This window comes from Patagioenas fasciata, chromosome 1 (assembly GCF_037038585.1).
Source record: "Patagioenas fasciata isolate bPatFas1 chromosome 1, bPatFas1.hap1, whole genome shotgun sequence".
In the NCBI taxonomy this organism is placed as follows: domain Eukaryota; kingdom Metazoa; phylum Chordata; class Aves; order Columbiformes; family Columbidae; genus Patagioenas; species Patagioenas fasciata.
In genome coordinates this window covers 215,281,354-215,304,095 of record NC_092520.1, presented here as the reverse complement: position 1 = coordinate 215,304,095, position 22,742 = coordinate 215,281,354, and the positions used below count along the sequence as shown (strand labels likewise).

Genomic DNA, 22,742 nt, shown 5'->3' with positions numbered 1-22,742 from the left:
CTCCTCGCTCAGCACCACCTGCGGGCACAGGCACGGTGACCCTGCGGCACAGCGGGGCCGGCACACGCACCCCGGCCGTGCCCACTCACCTCCAGCTCCAGGAAGTCCCCCAGTCCCTCCACGCTGTCCAGGTGCACCCGTGTCTGTCCCACGAGGAAGAGGAGACGCTCCTTCCTCACCACACCCAGCACGCCCAGCGCCTGCCCCAGCACCGCCTGCGCACGGGAGAGGAGCTGCCTGCGGCCATGCCGGGCAGCGGCAGCCGCAGCGCCGGGATGTGCCGGGTGGCAAAGCCGACGGCACAAGCCCCCGGCGGGTCCTGGCCAGGCCGCGGGTGCCGGGTGTCCCACCCAGCCCCGTGGCGGGGAGCACCCAGTACCCCTGGGCACCCTGTCCCGGGGACCCCCAGCGCTCACCTCCAGGCCATCGGGGTCGTCCGTGGGGGTGATGGTGAAGCGGGAGAGCTTGGGGCCGGTGGTGTCAGGGCGCTCGTAGAAGATCAGCTCCCCCCGGCCGTCCTGGGAAGGCACCAGGGCCAGGAAGGGTCAGGGCCACAGAATCGCAGAGTAGTTTTGGTTGGGAAAGCCCCTCAAGCTCATGGAGTCCACCCATAACCCATCCTGTCCCTGCCCCATGTCCTGAGAACCTCCTGTCCGTCTGTCCAGCCCTCCAGGGATGGTGACTCCAGCACTGCCCTGGGCAGCCTGTTCCAATGCCCCACAGCCCTTTGGGGAAGAAATTGCTCCCCAGATCCAACCTCAGCCTCCCCTGGCGCAACTTGAGGCCGTTTCCTCTGCTCCTGGCGCTTGTTCCTGGGGAGCAGAGCCCGACCCCCCTGGCTCCAAGCTCCTTTCAGGCAGTTCAGAGATCAGAAGGTCTCCCCTCAGCTCCTGTTCTCCAGCTGAACCCCCAGGTCCCTCAGCCGCTCCCATCACACTTGTGCTCCAGGCCCGGTGCTCAGGCTCAGCCCCCCCCACACCCCGTTCCTCATGGCCCGGGCTCCCCCGCAGGCCCCGCGCTCACCGGGGTGCGGCGCAGCTTGAGGCGGCCCCGCGGGACGCGGAAGAAGGTGTCGGTGTGCGCCAGGGCCCGGCCCGGCCCGCCCCGCCGCTCCGCCGCGCTCCGCGCCGCCGCCCGGTCCCGCAGCCGCGCCTTCACCTCCACGTTCCGCCGCATCCCCGCCGCTCCCGCCCATTGGGCGCGCTTCGCCACATCATCGCCGGGGCGCTTCCCCATTGGACCAGCGAGCGCTCAGCCCCGCCCCCTGCGCCGCGACGGGCGGGCGGGGCGGCCATGGCGGCTGCGGCGGCGGACGGGAGCGGCGCCGGGGATGGGGATGGGGACGGGGACGTGCCCGCCGCCACCCGCCTGCAGGCGTACGCCTGGTGCCGGGAGTTCCTCGCCGGTTCCTGGAAGCTCATCGGGCCCGAAGAGTTCGGGATCGGGCTTGTCAGGTACGAGCTGATCGCGGAAGACGCAGCCGGAGGCGGTGACCGGGCTCCGCCCCGCCGGTGTCATCGCCCCGGGGGACGCGGCGCCATCCCGGTGTCCCCGGCCGTGTCCCTCCCGCCCCGGTGGCCCAGTGCCCCTCCCGGGTCCCCCGTTGCGTGCTCCAGCCTCTGTCCTAGTTGTGTCCCCGCCGTGTCCCTGTTCCCGACCGGGGCTCAGTCCCCTCCCAGTGCCCCCCGGTTGCCCCCCAGGGCCGGTGACCCTGTGTCCTGCCAGGTGCCCTAGTTGTCCCTCCCCGGTGTCCCAGTCACTCCCCCCAGTTCCCCCATCGGGTGCCCCAGTCTGTCCCCAAGTCGTGTCCTTCCCGGTGCCTCTGTTCCCCCCCAACCAGTGGCCCGGTCCCCCCCCCAGTGCCTACCTGTTTCCCCCCGATACTCTCCCAGTGCCACCCAGCTGGTGACCCTGTGTCCTGCCAGGTGCCCTAGTTGTCCCCCCCCGGTACCCCAGTCCTCCCCCCAGATCCCCCATCGGGTGACCCAGTTGTGTTGTTCCCCCAAGTCGTGTCCCCCCGCAGTGTCCCTGTTACCCACCAACTGGTGACCCAGTGCCCTCCCAGTGCTCTCCAGTTGTCCCACCCCCACTGGAGTCCCTGTCTCCTGCCAGGTACCCCGGTTGTCCCTGCTGGTGCCACAGTCACTCCCTCAGTTATGTCCCCCGTCTAGCTGCCCCATTGCCCCCCCATCATTCCCCCCCGCCCTGTGACCCCGGTGACCCCCCTGTGCCTGCAGCGGGGGGCTCAGCAACCTGCTGTTCAAGTGTGCGCTGCCCGAGCACATCCTCAGCGTGGGGGACGAGCCGCGGCAGGTGCTGCTGCGCGTCTATGGGGCCATCCTGCAGGTAAGTGCGGGCAGCCACGGCCCCCCAAACGCCCCCCCCACCGACGGCCCCCCAACCAGCAGCCCCGGGCAGCCACAGGGCTCGGGGCTCTGCCGGCATCTTCCTCCCGGCCTGGACCTGGCGGCTGCCCCGTGTCTCTGCGGGGCTGCCGGGGGGCTGTGGGGTGTCACTGCCACGGGGCCACTCGTGTCCGCAGGGCGTGGACTCGCTGGTGCTGGAGAGCGTGATGTTTGCCATCCTGGCCGAGCGGGCGCTGGGGCCGCGGCTCTACGGGGTGTTTCCGCAGGGGCGGCTGGAGCAGTACATCCCGGTACGGGACGGGCTGTCCCCCCTCCCCGTCCTGGAGGACCCACTGGGGGGTCCCGGCTCTGGCCAGACGCCCCACGGGGCTTCCCGTGGCACCGAGGGCTGAGCCGGCTCCTGGGGCTGCTCATGTGGCTCCGCATCCCCCCAGAGCCGGCGCCTGCGGACCGAGGACCTGCGGGACCCCGACATCTCCAAGGAGATCGCGGTGAAGATGTCGCGCTTCCACGGCATGGTGATGCCCTTCAACAAGGAGCCCAAGTGGCTGTTTGGGACCATGGAGTGGTGAGGGCGGCCGCTGGCACGGGCTCCCGGGTCACCTCAATCCCCGACATCCCGGGGGCTGGAGAACAGGGGGGTTTCCCGGCCGGCTGCTGGGGGCCATGGGGACAGGGCACAGAGCGGGTCGGCGGCAGCTCCGTGGTGTCCCCGGCTCTGCAGCGCGGTGGGGAGAGGTGACGTGGGGGGTGGCAGCACGCGGGGGTGTCCGTCCCGCCGCAGCACCGTGTCCTGTGCCGCAGGTACCTGGAGCAGATTTCGGAGCTCACCTTCCCCGAGGAAGCGCAGCTGGCGAAGTTCAACCACCTCAAGACTTACAACCTGCAGGAAGAGATGAAGAGCCTCAGGTGACCCCCCCGTCACAGCACGACATGGGGAGCCGACCCTGCTGCATCGCAGCCTCCTCGCAGGGAGCCTGCGGATGCGGCTTCTCTGGAAACTTGTCCCTTCTGTCCTGCGTCCTCAGCAGGTGCCATCAGGCCCTGAGGACAGTGCTCGGGGGGGGTCCCTGTGCCCCCAGGGCAGGGTTCCCGCCAGGTTCATTGTGCTCTGTGTCCCAGCTGTGTCTGTAGCTCTGTCCGCCTGCATGCAGCGGTCGCCCCGTGTCCCTGCAGCTCACCCCGCTGAGGTGTCTGTCCCTGTCCCCTGTCCCGCAGGCAGCTGCTGGAGGCCACCCCCTCGCCCGTCGTCTTCTGCCACAATGACGTGCAGGAGGGTGAGTGCGGCGGGCGGGCGGCCCCTCGCAGGGGTACGGGCTGGGCCTCCTGTCCCCATAGCCCCCTGGCTCCGGGAGGGCTGGAGGGGCCCTGAGCCAGCCCCGTGTGTGCGCAGGGAACATCCTGCTGCTGGCCGGGCACGAGGACTCCCCCGACAAGCTGATGCTCATCGACTTCGAGTACAGCAGCTACAACTACCGGTGGGTCTGGGGGCTGCGGGGGGCTGGGCTGGGACCTGCGGGGGGGCGGCTCTGCTCACCCCCTCTTTCCCCAGGGGCTTCGACATCGGCAACCACTTCTGCGAGTGGGTTTACAACTACACCCACGACTCCTGGCCCTTCTTCAAGGCGTCCCCGGAGAACTACCCCAGCCGGCAGCAGCAGGTACAGCTGCCCTGGCCCTGGCAGCAGGCAGCGGTGCTCCTGGGGTGCGGGTGAGGTGGGGGGGCTGTGCTGGACGTCCCTGCCCGCTCTGTCCCCCTCCAGCTGCATTTCATCCGGCACTACCTCTCGGAGGACTCGGGGCGGCGCGGGGACACCACGCACGAGGAGCAGGCGCGCATCGAGGAGGAGATGCTCACCGAGATCAACCGGTGAGCGACGCGCCGGGGCGGCGGGGGTCCCTGTGGCCCTGGGGGCTGTCCTGGGGTACATCCTCTGGTCCCCGCTCCCTCCGTGGGGCAGGGCTGGGGGGCCGGCAGGGCTGACGGCTGCTCCCCGTCCCACAGGTTCGCCTTGGCCTCTCACTTCTTCTGGGGCCTGTGGTCCATCCTGCAGGCCAAGATCTCCACCATCAAGTTCGGGTACCTGGTGAGCGCTGCCCGCAGGCGCTGGGGAGGCCGTGGGGGTCCCTTGCATCTCACCCCCCTCTCAAATGGGGTAGTTGGGGGGCTGGGGGGGGTCAAGGGGCCATCCCTGACTCCCCCTTCCCCCCCAGGACTATGCACAGAGCCGCTTCGAGGCGTATTTCCAGCACAAGGCACAGTGCTGCTGAGAGCAGCCCCCAGCCCTGCCTGCACCCCAACCCCGCAGCCCCCCACCCGCCCCGGCAGCGCCTGTGCCGTGGGGCAGGCCAGGGATGCAGCACTGTCCCTGCCGGGGGGCTGTGGGGCTGCCCCGCAGCCTGGGCTGCCCGGGGGAGCTGTAACGGTTGGGGGGCTGGTGTCCCCAGTGAGAGAAATGGGTCTGCCCGGTCCATGCCCCCTGGGAAAGGGACATCCTTCAGCGGTGGCTGTGGGGCTGTGGCTGTGCCCCTGCCCTGCCTGCCCCTGCCGGCGCCCGCGGTGCTGCCCACGGCCGGCTCCCACTGCCTCTGGCACAGCCCCCCGGCCCTGGCACAGCCCTTACGTCTGCACTGCTGGCACCAAGTGGGTTTGGAGCAGTGGGACCTGGCTGGTGACCATGGTGGGGCGGGGGCTCGGCCATCCTGGCACCCCTTGCCCGCTCCTGCCTGCTGCGAGGGGTCCAGGCAGGGACGCTGGGAGGTCCCGGGGCACCGCTGGGGGCAGAGGGGTGCGGGGGACCTGCCCTTGTGGTTCATTCCCCCCCGTGCCCCCCAGAGCTCTGGGGCCAGGGCAGGAGCTGCAGCCGCCCCCTGGCCCCCCAGGGCGTCCCCCCCTGCACGGCCAGGCCGGGGCTGCCCCTTCCCTCCCCTCCCGACAGCAGAATGTAACTGTCAGACCAATAAACGCTGCGGTGGCGCATGGCACTGCCTGCTCCTCATCCTGTCCCCGCGACCGCCACCTCCTCCCTGCTTGTCCCCAGCCCCGGGGTGTCCAGACCCTCCCCGTCCCTCCTGCCTCCCACTGCTGGGCTGTCACAGCGGGTGGGGGGCTGCCCCACAGCAGCATGCGTGGTCTAACCCTCTCCCCAGACCCTACCCCAGTCCCATCAGCCAGCCCCTGGGGGTTCAACAGGGGCTTGCGCTCAGGAGCTGCCCCCCCAGCACGTGTGGGGCCAAGCGTGGGGCTACTGGGGGTCAGGGCCCGCAGCCCCCCCCACCTCAGCACTCACCCAACCCCTCTTTCACCCACACACTGGCTACGTACAGCCTGCAGCTGCCCAGCAGCTCTGCAGGGCACTGGGGGCTCCATCGCCACCCACCCAGCCCCAGGAGGACACAGAAGCCCGGGGGTCTCGCAGGGGACATGCCTTGGCCGTGGTGACACTGGGCACACACCCAGGCACGTGTGCATGTGTGGGTGAACAGCCTGTGTGCACACGTGCCCCATGAGCCCCCTCCCAGCACTGGGGGTCAGACCTTGCCCCAGGATGGGGCCCCGGGGGGATCATGCTGCTGTGGTTCTGCTGGACTGGGACGAGCTGGAGAAGTGGGACCGTGTGAACCTCATGAGGTTCAACAAGGCCAAGTGCAAGGTCCTGCACAGGGGTTGGCAGTGTAGGCTGGGATGGAGCAGCCCCCAGGAGACGACTTGGGGGTGTCAGTTGATGAGAAGCTCAAAAGACCCAGCAATGTGCGCTCACAGCCTGGAAACCAACAGAGTCCTGGCTGTGTCACCAGCCCCATGGGCAGCAGGTTTGGGGGATCCTGCCCCTCTGCCCCACTCTGCTGAGACCCCCCTGCAGTGCTGGTCCAGCTCTGGGTCCTCAGCACAGGACACACATGGAGCTGCTGGAGAGGGGCCAGAGGAGCCCCAGGAATGACCCGAGGCTGGAGCAGCTCTGCTGGGGACAGGTGAGAGAGCTGGGCTGTTCAGCTGGAGAACAGAAGCTCCAGGGAGACCTTAGTGCGGCCTTTCTGGACTGAAACGGGGCCAAGAAGAAAGATGGGGACAGACTTTAGAGCAGGGCCTGTTGTGACAGGACAAGGGGTGATGGTTTAAACTAAAGGAGGGAGATCCAGGCCGGACATGAGGAAGGAATTGTTGCCCTGAGGGTGGTGAGAGCCTGGCCCAGGTTGCCAGAGAGGTGGTGGATGAACCATCCCTGGAGACATCCCAGGCCAGGCTGGACGGGGCTCTGAGCAACCTGAGCTGCTGAAGATGTCCCTGTCATGGCAGGGGGGCTGGGGGAGCTGGAAGGTCCCTTCAACACAAACCATCTGTGATTCAATGAAGCTCCTCCAGACGCCTCCAGCCGAGCCAGCAGTGTGTGCAGCTGCCCCCGTTCTGCTCCGGAGCGGTGAGGGGAAGGTCAGGACCTGCAGGCAGCGACTGCTCCTCTGCCCATCCCTGCCTGGCGCTGCCCAGGATCGGGCCCCTCGGGATGGGCCCGGCACAGCCCTGGGCAGGGACCGGGGCAGACCCACGGCTACACTGCGCACGGGGGACACGGCACGGGGGACCGGCCTGGGTGTCAGTCAGTCCCTCCGGGGGTGTCGGTCGGTCCCTGCCGGGTGCTGGACGGTCCCTGCCGGGTGTCAGTCCCTCCCAGGGTGTCGATCCCTGCCTGGATGTCAGTCGGTCCCTGGCTGGCTGTCAGTCGGTCCCTGGCTGGTTGACAGTCGGCCCCTCCCGGGTGTCGGTCGGTCCCTGCCGGGTGTCGGTCCCTGCCGGGTGTCGGTCGGTCCCTGCCGGGTGTCGGTCCCTCCCGGGGGAGGCCGCGGGCGGCGCGGGGGAGGAGCGGCGGCCGTCGCTGCCATTTCGGGCCATGTAGCGGGTCCCGCCCGCCGCCGGTGTCCGGTTACCGGGGCGCAGCGGGCGCAGGAGCCGCCGTCCCCGGGGCTGCCGCCCGCCGTCCGCGCCCCCGAGCAGGTACCGGGCACCGGGCGGGCGGGGGGAGCCACGCGTGGGGGATCCCGGAACGGGAGCCGCACCGGCCGGACGCCCCCGGCGCGGGGACCCAACGGCCCCGCACCCGCCCGCCGCGGGTTCCCCGTGGCCGTTGGGAACGTCCCGCAGAGCCGCTGCGCCCGCTCCGCGGCTGCCGGTCCTGCGGTGGGTCCCGGCCCTCCCGCCCCCGCCCGCAGCGCCCGCAGCGCCCCGAGGCCCCGGGCGGGGCGGAGGCTCCGCGGGCCGGGCGGCGGCTTCGGGCGGGGCCGCTCGTCCCGGGGCGCCGGGGGCTCCGCGGGCCGGTCCCGGTGACCTTGTGGTACCGGCTGCGGGCGGAGGGGGGGCCGGCCCCACGGGGGCTCGTCCCACCCGTGGGCACGGACCCTGCGGGGCCCCCGGGAGCCTGCGGTGACACCGCGGTGACACTGCGGTGACGTGCGGTGCGGGCTTGTGCCATGGCCTCGAGTTGCGACAGGGGAGGTTGAGGTTGGGGAACAACTTCTCCCCAAAGGGCTGTGGGGCATTGGAACAGGCTGCCCAGGGCAGTGCTGGAGTCACCATCCCTGGAGGGTTGGACAGACGGACATGAGGTTCTCAGGACATGGGGCAGGGACAGGGGTGGGTTATGGGTGGACTCCATGAGCTTGAGGGGCTTTTCCAACCAATATGATTCTGTGATCCTGTGATCCTGTGATTCTATGCCGTGTCATGCCCTGCAGTGTAGTGCAGTGCAGTGCAGCCAGCAGCCGGGCAGTGCCACACACTGTGGTGCAGTTCAGCACAGGGTGATGCGGTTTAACGCAGTGTTGTGCAGTGCGGTGCAGTACAAGGCAGTGCTGTGCAGTGCCATATGGTGCAGTGTGGTGCAGCACAGAGCAATGCAGTTCAATGCAGTGTGGTACAGTGCTGCATAGCTGTGCAGTGCAGTGCAGTGTAGCCATGCAGTGCTGTGTGGTGCATTGTAGCGTAGCCGTGCAGTGCACCATAACCATGCACTACAGCATACCCATGCAGTGTAGTGCAGTGCAGTACAGTGCAGTGCAGCATAAGCATGTGGTACGGTGTGGTGCAGTGCCGTGTAGCTATTTGGTGCAGTGCAGCACGGTGCTGTGTAGCTGTGCGGTGCAGTGTGGTGCAGTGCGCTGCAGTGGTAGCAGTGTGACTTGGCTCTTGCCGAGCTGCTGCTGTTTCCTTTCAACCCAAGGACGCCCTTGTGCGAGGGCACCCTCAGCACAGCCGCCCTTGGAGCACCCCTGGGGCTCCCCCTGCCCCAGGGTCACCCCTGGAGCGCCCCCTGTCCCAAGGACACCCCGGGGCTCCCCCTGTCCCGAGGACACCCCTGGGTGTTCCCCTTCCCCGGGGACACCCCTGGGGATCCCTCACCCCAGGGACACCCCTGTGGGCTCCCCCGCCCCGAGACCGGGCCGCAGCAGCACCCATGGGTGCAGCAGCCCCGGGCAGGGACACCAATGGGTCCCCAGGCTGTCCCCTGCCCCCCAGCTCTGGCGCAGCTGCCGCAGCCTGTGCGGGGACAGCGTGTGCCAGCGCAGGGGCAGGTGCTGCCGTGTCCCCCGAGGGTTCACCGCGGGCAGCTGCGGGCGAGCGGGGGTGTGTCCGCGCCACCGTCCCCTGTCCCCTCTCCCCGGGACGGTGACGGGACGCAGACGGCGCTGACCCTTTGCTCAGTGGGCGCCCGGCCAGCACCGCGTGACTGGGCCGCAGCACGCACACCGGCTGGCAGGCTCCCCGGGGACACGGCCGTGCTGGCACCGCGGCTGTCACGCTGTCACCGGGGCACCTACGCAGCGCCACGGCAGCCACCGCGGGCGGGCACCCCCGGCATCGCTCCCCGAGCTGCGGCGACGGGGCCGGGCGGGGGTCCCCGCTGTGTCCCGGGCAGCGTGAACCGGGGTGACCGTCCCACGCTCAGCACCCCCGTGTCCCCCCAGGTGCCGGCAGAGCCCCAAGATGGCGGAGGCTCACCAGGCCGTGGCCTTCCAGTTCACCGTCACCCCCGAGGGCTTGGACTTCCACCTGAGCCGCGAGGCCGTCAAGCAGTTCTACCTCACCGGCGTCTACTCCTGGAAGAAGCGCTTGATCTGCGCCAAGGTGGTTGGACCCCCCATCCCCACCGTTGTCCCTGTCCCCGCTGTCCCCGCTGTCCCCACCAGCCTGACCCCGCTGTGCCCACAGAACAGCTTCCTGACCGGTGTGTACCCCGCGTCCCCCTCCAGCTGGATGGTGGTGGTGATGGCCACCGCCGGCTCCTTCTACTGCCAGGTGGACCCTTCCCTGGGCTTGATCTCCCGCATCAGCCGCCACCTGCCCGAGAGGTGAGCGCGGCCGGGGACCCCATGGGCACGGTCCCACAAGCCACATCCCCAGGGGGTCACCCCACACCCCCCAGCCCATGGGCACAGCCCCCCAGTCACATCCCTGGGGGTCACCCCACACCCCCCAACCCATGGGCACGGCCCCACCAGCCACATCCCCTGGAGGGGGAGTCACCCCACATGCTCCTCAACCCCCCAGCATGGCCATGGGGACCCGCAGCACCTCCCAGGGGGTCCCATCCTACACATCCCTACCCCATGGGCACAGCCTCACCTGGGGACATCCTGTAAGGGTCCTGGCTACATGTCCCTACCCCATGGCCTCAGACCTTCTTGGGGACGTCCCCCAGGGGTCCCACTACATGTCCCTACCCCATGGCCACAGACCTTCTTGGGGACGTCCCCCAGGGGTCCCACTACATGTCTCTACTCCATGGCCACAGACCTTCTTGGGGACGTCCCCCAGGGGTCCCACTACATGTCTCTACTCCATGGCCACAGACCTTCTTGGGGACGTCCCCCAGGGGTCCCACTACATGTCCCTACCCCACGGGCATGGCCCCTCTTAGGGACATACCCCAGGGGGTCTCACTACACATCCCTTAACACCACGGGCATGACCCTGCATGGGGACACCCCCATGGGGGTCCTGCCCTCGATGTCCCCTGCGACCCGTCTGTCCCCACAGCCGCTTGCTGGGCACGGAGGGCCGGACGGTGGTGAGCACCGTGCTGTTCTCCACCGGCGTCTGGCTCTCGGCCGTGCTGCTGTTCCGGCAGACGCTCAAGCTGCTCCTCTGCTACCACGGCTGGATGTTCGAGCCTCACGGCAAAATGAGCCGCACCACCAAAATCTGGGTGGTGAGTGGCACCGACACCCGGCATAGGGTGCAGAGCGTCTGTGTGTGCACGCGTGTGCATGCGTGTGTGCACGTGTGTGTGTGTGTGTGTGCAGTATGGAGAGTGCTGGGGGCTGCAGAGCTGCTGGCGGGGGACGAGCTGCCCCTGCCCCGTGGCTGGGAGTGGAGGGTGGCAGTGGCCCAGAGGAGGGGACAGCGCACGGAGGGGGGGTGGGGGACGGCGTGCAGGGCTGGGACAGGGACGGTGTACAGGGAAGTGTGCAGGAGTGTGCAGGGAGAACGTGCAGGAGTGTGCAGGGAGAACGTGCAGGAGTGTGCAGGGAGAACGTTCAGGCATGGGACAGGGACAGTGTGCAGGACTGGGACAGTAGCAACATGCAGAGCTGGGATCAGCTGTGGTGTGGGACTGGGACCAGCCATGGTGCAGGGAAGTGTGCAGGACTGGGACAGGGACAGGGACAGGGACAGGGACAGGGACAGGGACAGGGACAGGGACAGGGACAGGGACAGCACGCTGGGCTGGAACCAGCTGCGGTACAGATCTGGGACCTGCTGTGGTCAGATCTGGAACCCAGCTGTGGTGCAGATCTGGAACCAGCTGTGGCACAGATCTAGAATCCGGCTATGGTGCAGATCTGAAATCCAGCTGCGGTGCAGATCTTGAACCCACCTGCAGTGCAAATCTAGAACCTGGCTGCAGTGCAAATCTAGAACCTGGCTGTGGTGCAGATCTAGAACCTGGCTGCAGTACAGATCTGGAACTCAGCTGTGGCGCAGATCTAGAAACCAGCTGCAGTACAGATCTAGAACCCGGCTGTGACGCAGATCTGGAACCCAGCTGCAGTACAGATCTGGAACACGGCTGCGGTGCACATCTGGAACCTGGCTGTGGTGCAGATCTGGGACCTGGCTGCGGTGCAGATCTGGAACCCAGCTGTGGTGCAGATCTGGAACCCAGCTGTGATGCAGATCTGGAACCCAGCTGTGGTGCAGATCTGGACCTGGCTGTGGTGCAGATCTGGAACCCAACTATGGTGCAGATCTGGAACCCAGCTGTGGTGCAGATCTGGACCTGGCTGTGGTGCAGATCTGGAACCCGGCTGTGGTGCAGATCTGGGACCTGCTGCGGTGCCGCGGGCACATGCAGAACTGCCGGTGCCAGCGGCAGGAGCCGGCATGCGGTGATGCGCGGCTGCACCGCGGTCCTGCTGCTCCACCCTGTCCCCTCCATCCCCTCCGCGTCCCGCAGGCGCTGATGAAGGTGCTGTCCATCCGCAAGCCCCTGCTCTACAGCTTCCAGACGTCCCTCCCCAAGCTGCCCGTGCCCCCCGTGCACGCCACCATCACCCGGGTAAGGGCTGGGGGGGACAGGAGGGCCCTCCGCGGTGGGACAGGGACGGGGGTCACAGCGAGCCCCCTCCCCACAGTACCTGGAGTCGGTGCGGCCGCTGATGGACGACGAGAAGTACAGCAGGATGGAGGCGCTGGCCAAGGAGTTCAAGGAGAAGACGGCCCCGCGGCTGCAGAAGTACCTGATCCTCAAGTCCTGGTGGACAACCAACTACGTGAGTTCCCTGAGCTCCTCCAGTGCTGGAGTGGGGGACGCAGCGGTGCTCCCCCTCTCCAGCACCAGGGATGGGGACCCTGACCCGAGCCCATGGCCCTGTGGTCCCCCTGTGATCATGGGAAGGGGGGCTTGGGTCGTTAGGGATTGGGCAGGGGGTTCTGCACCCCATCCCCATCCCTGTCCCCATCCCCATCCCCATCCCCATCCCTATCCCCATCCCCATCACCATCCCCATCCCCATCCCCATCCCCATCCCCATCCCCATCCCTGTCCTCATCCCCATCCCCATCCCCACTCCCGTCCCCATTCCTGTCCTCGTCCCCATCCCTATCCCCATCCCCATCCCCGTCCCCATCCCCATCTCTGTCCCCATCCCTGTGCTCATCTCCATCCCCATCCCCATCCCTATCCCCATCCCCATCCCCATCCCTGTCCCCATCCCCGTCCCCGTCCCCATCCCCATCCCCGTCCCCATGCTCATCCCCATCCCCATCCCCATCCCCATCCCCATCCTCATCCTCGTCCCCATCCCCGTCCCATCCTCATCCTCATCCCCATCCCCATCCCCATCCCCATCTCCATCCCCATCCTCATCCCCATCCCCATCCCCTTCCCCATCCCCATCCCTATCCCCATCCTCACCCCCATCCCCATCCCTGTCCCCGTCCCCATCCCCATCCCCATTCCCGTCCCCGTCCCCATCCCCGTCCCTGTCCCCATCCCCATCGCCATCCCCATCCCCATCCCCATCCCCATTCCCGTCCCCGTCCCCATCCCCGTCCCCGTCCCTGTCCCCATCCCCATCCCCTCCCCTCTCCCTGCAGGTGAGTGACTGGTGGGAGCAGTACATCTACCTGCGTGGCCGCGGCCCGCTCATGGTCAACAGCAACTACTACGCCATGGTAAGGTGGAGGGGGGAACCACCGGTGTGGCCAGGACCCCCACCGGGACCCCTGGCATCCTCAGCTGTCCCTTGTCCCCAGGATTTCCTCTACGTGACCCCCAGCCACATCCAGGCCGCCCGGGCGGCCAACGCGGTGCACGCCATCCTGCTGTACCGCCGCAAGCTGGACCGCGGGGAGATCCCCCCCGTGAGCGTGGGGCGCGGGGGGCGGTGGGGAGAGCAGGGGGGCAGAGGCACGGCAGAGTTGCTGTGGGGCTGGCACAAGGTCCTGGGGCTGCAGGGGGACTGGGGGGCTCAGGGGGGCTGGGCTTTGAGTTTCAGGAGGTGGAGATGGGGGCACAGGTGCCCTGGCCCCCCCTCATCGCTGCCCCGCGCAGGTGATGGCGCTGGGCATCGTGCCCATGTGCTCCTACCAGCTGGAACGGATGTTCAACACCACGCGCATCCCGGGCAAGGACACGGGTACGGGGTCCGGGGGTGCCCCAAACCCAGCCCCCAGCCTACGGGGGTCCCGGTGCTGTGGGGCAGCTGTGACCACTGTGTCCCCCCAGACACGCTGCTGCACCTGATGGAGAGCAAGCACCTGGCCGTGTACCACAAGGGCCGCTTCTACAAGGTGTGGCTGTACTATGGGGGGCAGCACCTGCGCCCCCGCGACCTGGAGCAGCAGTTCCAGCGCATCCTGGACGACCCCTCGCCCCCCCAGCCCGGTGAGGAGCGGCTGGCGGCACTCACCGCCGGAGAGAGGTGGGCACCAGCCCGGGGTGCTGGGGGTGCTGGGGATGTTGGGGTGTCGGGGGTGCTGGGGTGGATGCTGGGGGTGTGGGGAGTACTGACGTGCTGGAGACACTGGAGTTACTGGGGGTACTGGGGGTACTGGGCATGCTGGAGATGGATGCTGGGGGTGCTGGGATGCTGGGGATGCTGTGAATTCTGGAGATGGATGCTGGGGGTGCTGGGATGCTGGGGATGCTGTGGATTCTGGGGATGGATGCTGGAGGTGCTGGGGTGCTGGGATGCTGGGGATGCTGTGGATTCTGGGGATGGATGCTGGAGGTGCTGGGGTGCTGCAGATTCTGGGGATCCTGGGGACTCTGTGGGTGCTGGGATGCTGGGGTGCTGCAGATTCTGGGGATCCTGGGGACTCCAGGGATGCTGGGGTGCTGCAGATTCTGGGGATCCTGGGGACTCCGAAGGTGCTGGGATGCTGGGGGTGCTGCCTGGGGCACAGGGAGATGGAGGGGATGCTCCAGGACGGGGACCCTGGGGTCACCCCTGGGTGGTGGCATCTGCAGTGTGGGTTGGGATGTGGGGTTGGGGGCCTCAGGGGGCATCACCAGCCCTGCACCCTCATGGCTCCCTGAGCTGGGCCTGGGGGGCCACAGTGGAGGCTGCGGTGTGGGGTGAGGTGGGGGGCCTGGGGGGCCACAGCTTCCCCGTGTGCTCCTGGAGCCATGGGGCAGGTGGGGCGGTGGGCTCTGGGTGTCACCCCCGTGTCCCCCGCAGGGTGCCCTGGGCCGAGGCGCGAGCGCGGTTCTTCAGCCACGGGAAGAACAAGGTGTCCCTGGACGCCATCGAGCGCGCGGCGTTCTTCCTGACGCTGGACGAGGACGAGCACGGCTACGTCGCGGGCCAGGAGGGCTGCATGGACGCCTACGCCAAGTCCCTGCTGCACGGCCACTGCTACGACCGGTGGGCACCCGGGGACCCCCCGGCCCCCCCAGTGCCCGCCCCGTCCTCACCCCCCGTGCCCCCCCAGGTGGTTCGACAAGTCCTTCACCCTGGTGGTCTACAAGAACGGGAAGCTGGGGTGCAACGCTGAGCACTCCTGGGCCGACGCGCCCATCATCGGGCACCTCTGGGAGGTAACAGGGGGCACGTGGGCACCCCACTGGGCACCCCTTCTGTGCACCCCAGTTGGCCTCCCCAGTTGGGCACCCCTATTGGGGACTCCCAAACTGGAGACCTCCAAACTGGGCACTCCTTCCGTGCACCCCAATTGGCCTCCCCAGTTGGGCACCCTTATTGAGGACCCCCAGACTGGAGACCCCCAGTTGGTCACCCCCAAACAGGGCACCCCTTCCGTGCACCCTGATTGGCCTTCCCAGTTGGGCACCCCTACTGGGGACCCCCAGACCGGAGACCCCCAAACTGGGCACCCCTTCCGTGCACCCCAATTGACCTCCCCAGTTGGGCATGCCTATTGAGGACCCCCGGACTGGAGACCCCCAGTTGGTCACCCCCAAACTGGGCACCCCCTCCTGGGGGTGGGAGGGTCCGAGGGGGCTGCTCCAGGGGGCTCCCTGGGGCAAACTGGGCTGAGTGGGGCAGTGGGGGTGTGGGGCCACACTAGGGGGAGTGGGGCCACTGGGGGGGTGGATTGGGGTGATGAGGAGAAACTAGGGGGCTCAGAGGGGCCGGTGCCCCCCACTCAGGGGCACCTGTCCCCCCAGTTCATGCTGGCGACAGACAAATTCCAGCTGGGCTACACCCAGGATGGGCACTGCCGGGGGGAGCCCGACACCATGCTGGCCCCCCCCCAGCGCCTGCAGTGGGACATCCCCCCGGAGGTGGGTCTGACCCCCAAGTGCCGGGGGAGCTACACCCCAGACACCCCCAAACCCCACAGCACCAGGGTGGGCTCTGCACCCCAGACACCCCCAATCCCCACAGCACCAGGGTGGGCTCTGCACCCCAGACACCCCCAAACCCCACAGCACCAGGGTGGGCTCTGCACCCCAGACACCCCCAAACCCCACAGCACCAGGGTGGGCTCTGCACCCCAGGCACTCCCAATCCCCACAGCACCAGGGTGGGCTCTGCACCCCAGACACCCCCAAACCCCACAGCACCAGGGTGGGCTCTGCACCCCAGGCACTCCCAATCCCCACAACATCAGGGTGGGCTCTGCACCCCAGGCACTCCCAATCCCCACAGCACCAGGGTGGGCTCTGCACCGCAGACGCCCCACAGAATCACAGAATGTTAGGGATCAGAAGGGACCTCAAAAGATCATTAGTCCAATCCCCGTGCCGGAGCATGCGACATGCCACAGTGTCAGCGCACCAGGGTCCCATTGTCCCCCCGGTGTCCCCATGTCCCGACTGTCCCTGGGTGGGGTGTTGGGGGCCGGCGCTGTGTGCCCCATCCCACGCTGTCCCCGCAGTGCTGCGCGGCCATCGAGAGCTCGTACCGGCTGGCCAAGGCGCTGGCCGACGACGTGGACTTCTGCTGCTTCCAGTTCTCCAACTTCGGCAAGGGGCTCATCAAGAAGTGCCGCACCAGCCCCGACGCCTTCATCCAGATCTCCCTGCAGCTCGCACACTTCCGCGTGAGCCGCCGCGGGGATGGGGACACGGGGACGGGGACACAGGGATGGGGACATAGGCATGGGGATGGGGACACAGGGATGGGGACACAGGGATGGGGACATGGACACGGGGATGGGGACATGGACACGGGGATGGGGACACAGGGATGGGGACATGGGCATGGGGACATGGGCATGGGGATGGGGACATGGGGACGGGGACATGGGCTTAGGGACATGGGCATGGGGATACAGGGATGGGGACATGGACATGGGGACGGGGACATGGGCATAGGGACATGGGCATGGGGACACAGGGATGGGGACATGGACAGGGGGATGGGGACACAGGGATGGGGACATGGGCATGGGGACATAGGCATGGGGATGGGGACATGGGGACGGGGACATGGGCATAGGGACATGGGCATGGGGACACAGGGATGGGGACATGGACACAGGGATGGGGACATGGGCATGGGGAAATGGGCATGGGGACGGGGACACAGACACAGGGACATGGGGATGGGGACACAGGGATGGGGACATGGGCATGGGGACATGGTGATGGGGACACAGATAGGGGAACGTGGGAACATCGGAACAGGGATGGGGACATGGGGATGGGGATGGGAACACAGGGATGGGGACATGGGCATGGGGACATGGTGATGGGGACACAGATATGGGGACGTGGGAACATCGGAACAGGGATGGGGACATGAAGATGGGGACGGGAACATGGATGAGGATGGGGTTGGGAACTGGGATGGGGACATGAGGATGGAAATGGGACACGAGGACATGGATAGGGACATGAGGATGATGATGGGGTCAGGGATCGGGACATGAGGATGGGGATGAAGACAGGGAGTGGGATAAGGATGGGGTTGTGGACATGGAGACAGGGACATGGGCATGAGGATGGGGACATCAGGATGAGGATGGGGATGGGGATAGCACTGGGGTTAGGGACATGGAGATGGGGATGGGGAGGGGGATAAGGATAAGGATAAGGATAAGGATAAGGATAAGGATAAGGATAAGGATAAGGATAAGGATAAGGATAAGGATAAGGATAAGGATAAGGATAAGGATAGGGATGGGGCTGGGGACATGGAGATGGTGACAGGGACAGGGATGAGGATGAAGATGAGGATGAGGATGAGGATGAGGACAGAGATGGGGCTGGGGTTGGGGCCATGGAGATGGGGACAGGGATGGGGACAGGGACGGAACAGCATCCCGGCCGACCCGTCTCACCCAGCCCCCCGGCAGGACAAGGGCTGCTTCTGCCTGACGTACGAGGCCTCCATGACGCGGCTGTTCCGCGAGGGCCGGACCGAGACCGTGCGCTCCTGCACCTCCGAGTCCACCGCCTTCGTGCGCAGCATGTCCGACCCCCGCCAGAGCGTGAGTGACGCGGGGCTGCGCGTCCCCAGCACCAGGGCTCCCCGAGCCCTCGCTCCAGCCGCTGTCCCCAGACGGGCCGGGGCTGTCCCTGCACAGCTCGTCTCAGCCAGCGCCCCCCTGTCCGGTGGTCACGATCCTTGGGGACTTCCCTGTCCCTCAGGGAGGTCTCTGTTCCTCCGGGGGTCCCTGTCCCTCAGGGAGGTCTCTGTTCCTCCGGGGGGGGGTCCCTGTTCCTTGGGGAGGCCTCTGTTCCTCCAGGGGGTCCCCGTTCCTTGGGGAGGTCCCTGTTCCTCCGGGGGGGTCCCTATTCCTTGGGGAGGTCTCTGTTCCTCGGGGGGTCCTTGGGGAGGTCTCTGTTCCTCCGGGGGGTCCCCGATTCCTTGGGGAGGTCTCTGTTCCTCGGGGGGTCCTTGGGGAGGTCTCTGTTCCTCCGGGGGGTCCCTGTTCCTTGGGGAGGTCCCCATCTCTGGCCGATGTCAAAGTCCTTGGCAATGTCCCTGTCCCTGGAGAAAAGGCCCATTCCTTGGGGACACCCCATCCCCATTCCTCTGCGCTGTCTCCCCCCAAACTGCGCAGCTGCTGTCCCCCTGGACAGGACCGGGGTGACTCCCGTCACCCAGAGCCCCCGGGGTGGCCGGGTTAGGGCGCCAGGACCCCCGACCCCCGCGCTGAGCCCGCTCCCCCCAGCGCTCCGAGCGCCAGCGGCTCTTCAAGCTGGCGGCCGAGAAGCACCAGCACATGTACCGCATGGCCATGACCGGCGCCGGCATCGACCGCCACCTCTTCTGCCTCTACGTGGTGTCGCGTTACCTGGGCGTGGAGTCCCCTTTCCTGCAACAGGTGAGCCTGGGGCGCGGGGACAGCACCGCGCGGTGACGGTGACACATGGCACAAGGGGGAAAAGCCACCCCCCGTTCTGTATGTCAGTAGCACACGCGTGTGCAAGGGCTGCGCACACCGCACGCGGTCCAGGCACGTGTCCAGCTGCCGTCACCAGCGTGCCACCCTGTGCCACAGCAACGGCACCCTGCGTGTGTCACCTTGTGCGTGTCACCTGTGCGTTTCACCCCGCGCTTGGCACCCTGCGGCTGTCACTGTGCATGGCACAGCCAGCGGGCACTGCCACGGGCTGTGTGTGGGGACAGCGGGGTGCAGTGCGGCACAGTGGGGTGCATTGGGGCACAGCAGAACGCAGCGGGGTGCAGTGGGGCACAGCGGGGTGCAGTGGGGCGCAGTGAGGCACAGCAGGGTGCAGTGGGGCACAGGGGGTGCTTGGGGCACAGCGGGGTGCAGTGGGGCACAGCGGGGTGCAGTGGGGCACAGCGGGGGTGCAGTGGGGTGGAGTGGGACACAGTGGGGCACAGCAGGGTGCAGTGGGGTGCAGTGGGGCACAGCAGGGCACAGCAGGATGCAGCAGGGTGCAGTGGAACACAAGGGGGTGCAGTGGGACACAGCGAGGGGCAGTGGGGCACAGCGGGGGGCAGTGGGACACAGCGGGGTGCTTGGAGCACAGCGGGGTCCAGTGGGGTACAGTGGAGCACAGCGGGGGGCAGCGGGGCACAGCAGGGTGCAGTGGGACGCAATGGGGCACAGCAGGGTGCAGTGGGACGCAGTGGGGCACAGCGGGGGGCAGCGGGGGGCAGCGGGGTGCTTGGGGCACAGCGGGAGGCAGTGGGGCACAGCGGGGTGCTTGGGACACAGCGGGGGGCAGTGGGGCACAGCGGGGTGCTTGGGGCACAGCGGGGGGCAGTGGGGCACAGCAGGGTGCAGTGGGACGCAGTGGGGCACAGCGGGAGGCAGTAGGGCACAGCGGGGTGCTTGGGGCACAGCGGGGGGCAGTGGGGCACAGCAGGGTGCCCAGCGCAGCCCCCCCGCAGGTACTGTCGGAGCCCTGGCGCCTCTCCACCAGCCAGACCCCGCAGCTGCAGCTCAAGATGTTCGACCTGGACAAGTACCCCGACCACGTCTCCACCGGCGGCGGCTTCGGCCCCGTGAGCATCCGGGGGTCCCGGGGGCGCGGGGAGGGGGTGTGGGGGGGAACACGGCAGGGTGTGCAATGGGCAGGGGTGTGGGTCTGTAGCACAGCCCCGCCGCGGCTCTGGGGCAGCGGGTACCCCAGGTACCCCAGCCCCACGGCTCCCTCGGGTGCCCCCGCTGGGTGCCATGGCTCCACTCATCCCCCCGCCCAGGTGGCAGACGATGGCTACGGCGTCTCCTACATCATTGCGGGCGAGAACCTCATCAACTTCCACATCTCCAGCAAGTTCTCCAGCTCCGAGACGGTGAGAATCCCAGGGGACAGCCGGGGGGGTCCCCCAAACGGGAGCTGGGGACCCCCGGCCAGGGCAGGACAGGCAGTGGGGGCTCCCCTGGTGCTGCAGTTGCCATCCATGCTGTGGAGTCTCCCGTGGGGACCCCAAGGGCCTGGGGCAGCCCCCCGACCCTGACCATGAACCCACATCCCAGCCCCTCTGGTGGGACCCCCACCCCATCGTTTCCCAGCCCCTTCTGTGGGATCCCCACCCCATCACGTCCCAGGCCCTCTCCTGTGTCCCAGACCCTCTGGTGAGATCGCCGCCCTGTGTCCCAGCCCCTTCTGTGGGACCCCCACTCCATTGCGTCCCAGCCCCTCTTCTGCCGTCCCAGCCACTCTGGTGGGACCCCCACCCTATGTCCAAGTCCCTTCTGTCAGACCCTCACTCCATCATGTCCCAGCCCCTCTCCCGTGTCCCAGCCCCTCCTGTGGGACCCTCACCCCATCGTGTCCCAGCCCCTCTCCCGTGTCCCAACCCCTTCTGTGGGACCCCCACCCCATCGTGTCCCAGTCCCTCTCCCGCGTCCCAGCCCCTTCTGTGGGACCCCCACCCCATTGCGTCCCAGACCCTCTCCTGCGTCTCAGCCCCTCTGGTGAGACCCCCAGCCTGTGTCCCAGCCCCTTCTGTGGGACCCTCACCCCATCGTGTCCCAGCCCCTCTGGTGGGATCCCCACCTTGTGTTCCAGTCCCTTCTGTGGGACCCTCGCCCCATCGTGTCCCAGCCCCTCTCCCGTGCCCCAGCCCCTCCGGTGGGACCCCCACGTCCCTCCCGGCCGGCGGTGCTGCCCGCGCAGGCTGTGCCGGGGGTCCCGGGGTGCAGGGGGTCCCCAGGGGAGGGAGGGGCCCGGGTCCCGCTCTCGAGGTCTCCCGGGTGCCGCCCGCAGGACTCGAAGCGCTTCGGGAGGAACATCCGCCAGGCCATGCTGGACATCGCCGAGCTGTTCGACAAGCCGGCCGACGCGGGGGGGAAGTGAGGGGGACCCGGGCCGGCGGGGGCCGCGCTGAGCCCCGGTGCGGGTTTTGGGGGACGGGGGGGCAGCGGGGACGTGGTTGTTCTGTACATGTTTTCAATAAAGGCTGTTGGTGTGAAACCACCGCTCCGTGCCCGCAGCCGGGCCGGGGTCCCCTCGCCCTCCGCACCCGTGGGGTCCCGGCGGGATCGGAACGTCAGCGCCGGATGAAACGTGCGAGAGGCGGGGAACTGGGACCGCGGAGCCGTGTCCCCGGTCACCCGTGTCCCCGGTCACCCGTGTCCTCGGTCACCCCTGTCCCTGGTCACCCCTGTCCCCGGTCACCCCTGTCCCCGGTCACCCGTGTCCCCGGTGAGCCGTGTCCCCGGTGAGCCGTGTCCCTGGTCAACCCTGTCCCTGGTCAGCCCTGTCCCTGGTCAGCGGTGTCCTCGGTGAGCTGAGTCCCCAGGGAGCCGTGTCCCCGGTCAGCTGTGTCCCCGGTGAGCCCTGTCCCTGGTGAGCCCTGTCCCCGGTGAGTCGTGTCCCCGGTCAGCTGTGTCCTTGGTCAGCCGTGTCCCCGGTCAGCCGTGTGCCCGGTGAACCGTGTCCCCGGTGAATGGTGTCCCTGCTCAGCCGTGTCCCTGCTCAGCCGTGTCCCTGCTCAGCCGTCTCCCCCGTGAGCCGCGCCCACCGGTGCCTGCGTGGCCGTGACGGGAGCGTGCAGCGGGGCGTGGCGGCAGGGACACGGCTCAGGAACACGGTGGCAAGGACACGCTCGGGGACACGCTGCACAGAACCCCTGGGCCGTGTCCGGTGGGACACCTCACCCTGTGCCCGCACCCCCAGCCCGGCAGCACCCGCGGGTGGCTGCGGGGGTGTGGGGGGTCCAGCCAGCGCTGCCTGCACGCCCTGCCTGCACACCCTACCTGCTGCCTGCACACCCTGCCTGCACCTGCCTGCCTGCACACCCTGCCTGCTGCCTGCACACCCTGCCTGCACCTGCCTGCCTGCACACCCTGCCTACACACCCTGCCTGCTGCCTGCACGCCCTGCCTGCACACCCTGCCTGCACCTGCCTGCCTGCATACCCTGCCTGCACACCCTGCCTGCACCTGCCTGCCTGCACACCCTACCTGCTGCCTGCACACCCTGCCTGCACCTGCCTGCCTGCACACCCTGCCTACACACCCTGCCTGCTGCCTGCACGCCCTGCCTGCACACCCTGCCTGCACCTGCCTGCCTGCATACCCTGCCTGCACACCCTGCCTGCTGCCTGCACGCCCTGCCTTGCACACCCTGCCTGCACGCCCTGCCTGCTGCCTGCACACCCTGCCTGCACACCCTGCCTGCACGCCCTGCCTGCACGCCCTGCCTGCTGCCTGCACACCCTGCCTGCACACCCTGCCTGCACGCCCTGCCTGCACGCCCTGCCTGCTGCCTGCACACCCTGCCTGCACACCCTGCCTGCACGCCCTGCCTGCACGCCCTGCCTGCTGCCTGCACACCCTGCCTGCACACCCTGCCTGCACGCCCTGCCTGCATGCCCTGCCTGCTGCCTGCACACCCTGCCCGCACACCCTGCCTGCACGCCCTGCCTGCTGCCTGCATATCCCTGCCTGCACACCCTGCCTACACATTGTACACCCAAACCCCTGCCTGCACACCTGCTACCTGCACACCCTGCCTGCACACCTGCTGCCTGCACACCTGCTGCCTG

At 68.2% G+C, this 22,742-nt stretch overlaps 2 protein-coding genes across 2 annotated transcripts; both read left to right on the top strand.

The window, feature by feature from the left end:
• Positions 1-1,278: 1,278 nt before the first annotated feature.
• Positions 1,279-5,351, top strand: CHKB (choline kinase beta). The gene is made up of 11 exons (XM_065858913.2): positions 1,279-1,454; positions 2,238-2,346; positions 2,543-2,656; positions 2,801-2,934; positions 3,171-3,275; positions 3,585-3,643; positions 3,760-3,844; positions 3,919-4,027; positions 4,130-4,236; positions 4,372-4,453; positions 4,581-5,351. Exons 1-11 carry the CDS (start codon positions 1,294-1,296, stop codon positions 4,635-4,637), a joined length of 1,122 nt encoding a protein of 373 aa, XP_065714985.1. The 5' UTR covers positions 1,279-1,293; the 3' UTR covers positions 4,638-5,351.
• A 1,888-nt stretch (positions 5,352-7,239) lies between these two features.
• On the top strand, positions 7,240-21,084 carry CPT1B (carnitine palmitoyltransferase 1B). Its single transcript, XM_065856275.1, has 19 exons — positions 7,240-7,356; positions 9,324-9,483; positions 9,568-9,707; positions 10,396-10,567; positions 11,816-11,917; positions 11,994-12,131; positions 12,958-13,035; positions 13,117-13,224; positions 13,415-13,499; positions 13,589-13,784; positions 14,544-14,729; positions 14,797-14,902; positions 15,491-15,607; positions 16,204-16,368; positions 17,626-17,760; positions 18,448-18,600; positions 19,638-19,751; positions 19,950-20,042; positions 20,960-21,084. Exons 2-19 carry the CDS (start codon positions 9,343-9,345, stop codon positions 21,047-21,049), a joined length of 2,319 nt encoding a protein of 772 aa, XP_065712347.1. The 5' UTR covers positions 7,240-7,356; positions 9,324-9,342; the 3' UTR covers positions 21,050-21,084.
• The last annotated feature ends 1,658 nt before the right edge of the window (positions 21,085-22,742 follow it).

Excerpts from the sequence above, each read along its gene's own strand:
- CHKB (XM_065858913.2), top strand. The coding sequence starts at position 1,294 with ATGGCGGCTGCGGCGGCGGACGGGAGCGGCGCCGGGGATGGGGATGGG. Across the intron at positions 3,276-3,584 it reads GAAGAGATGAAGAGCCTCAG|GCAGCTGCTGGAGGCCACCC; the intron begins GTGACCCCCCCG and ends CCTGTCCCGCAG. Across the intron at positions 4,028-4,129 it reads ACCCCAGCCGGCAGCAGCAG|CTGCATTTCATCCGGCACTA; the intron begins GTACAGCTGCCC and ends GTCCCCCTCCAG.
- CPT1B (XM_065856275.1), top strand. The coding sequence starts at position 9,343 with ATGGCGGAGGCTCACCAGGCCGTGGCCTTCCAGTTCACCGTCACCCCC. Across the intron at positions 15,608-16,203 it reads AGTGGGACATCCCCCCGGAG|TGCTGCGCGGCCATCGAGAG; the intron begins GTGGGTCTGACC and ends CTGTCCCCGCAG. Across the intron at positions 17,761-18,447 it reads TGTCCGACCCCCGCCAGAGC|CGCTCCGAGCGCCAGCGGCT; the intron begins GTGAGTGACGCG and ends CGCTCCCCCCAG.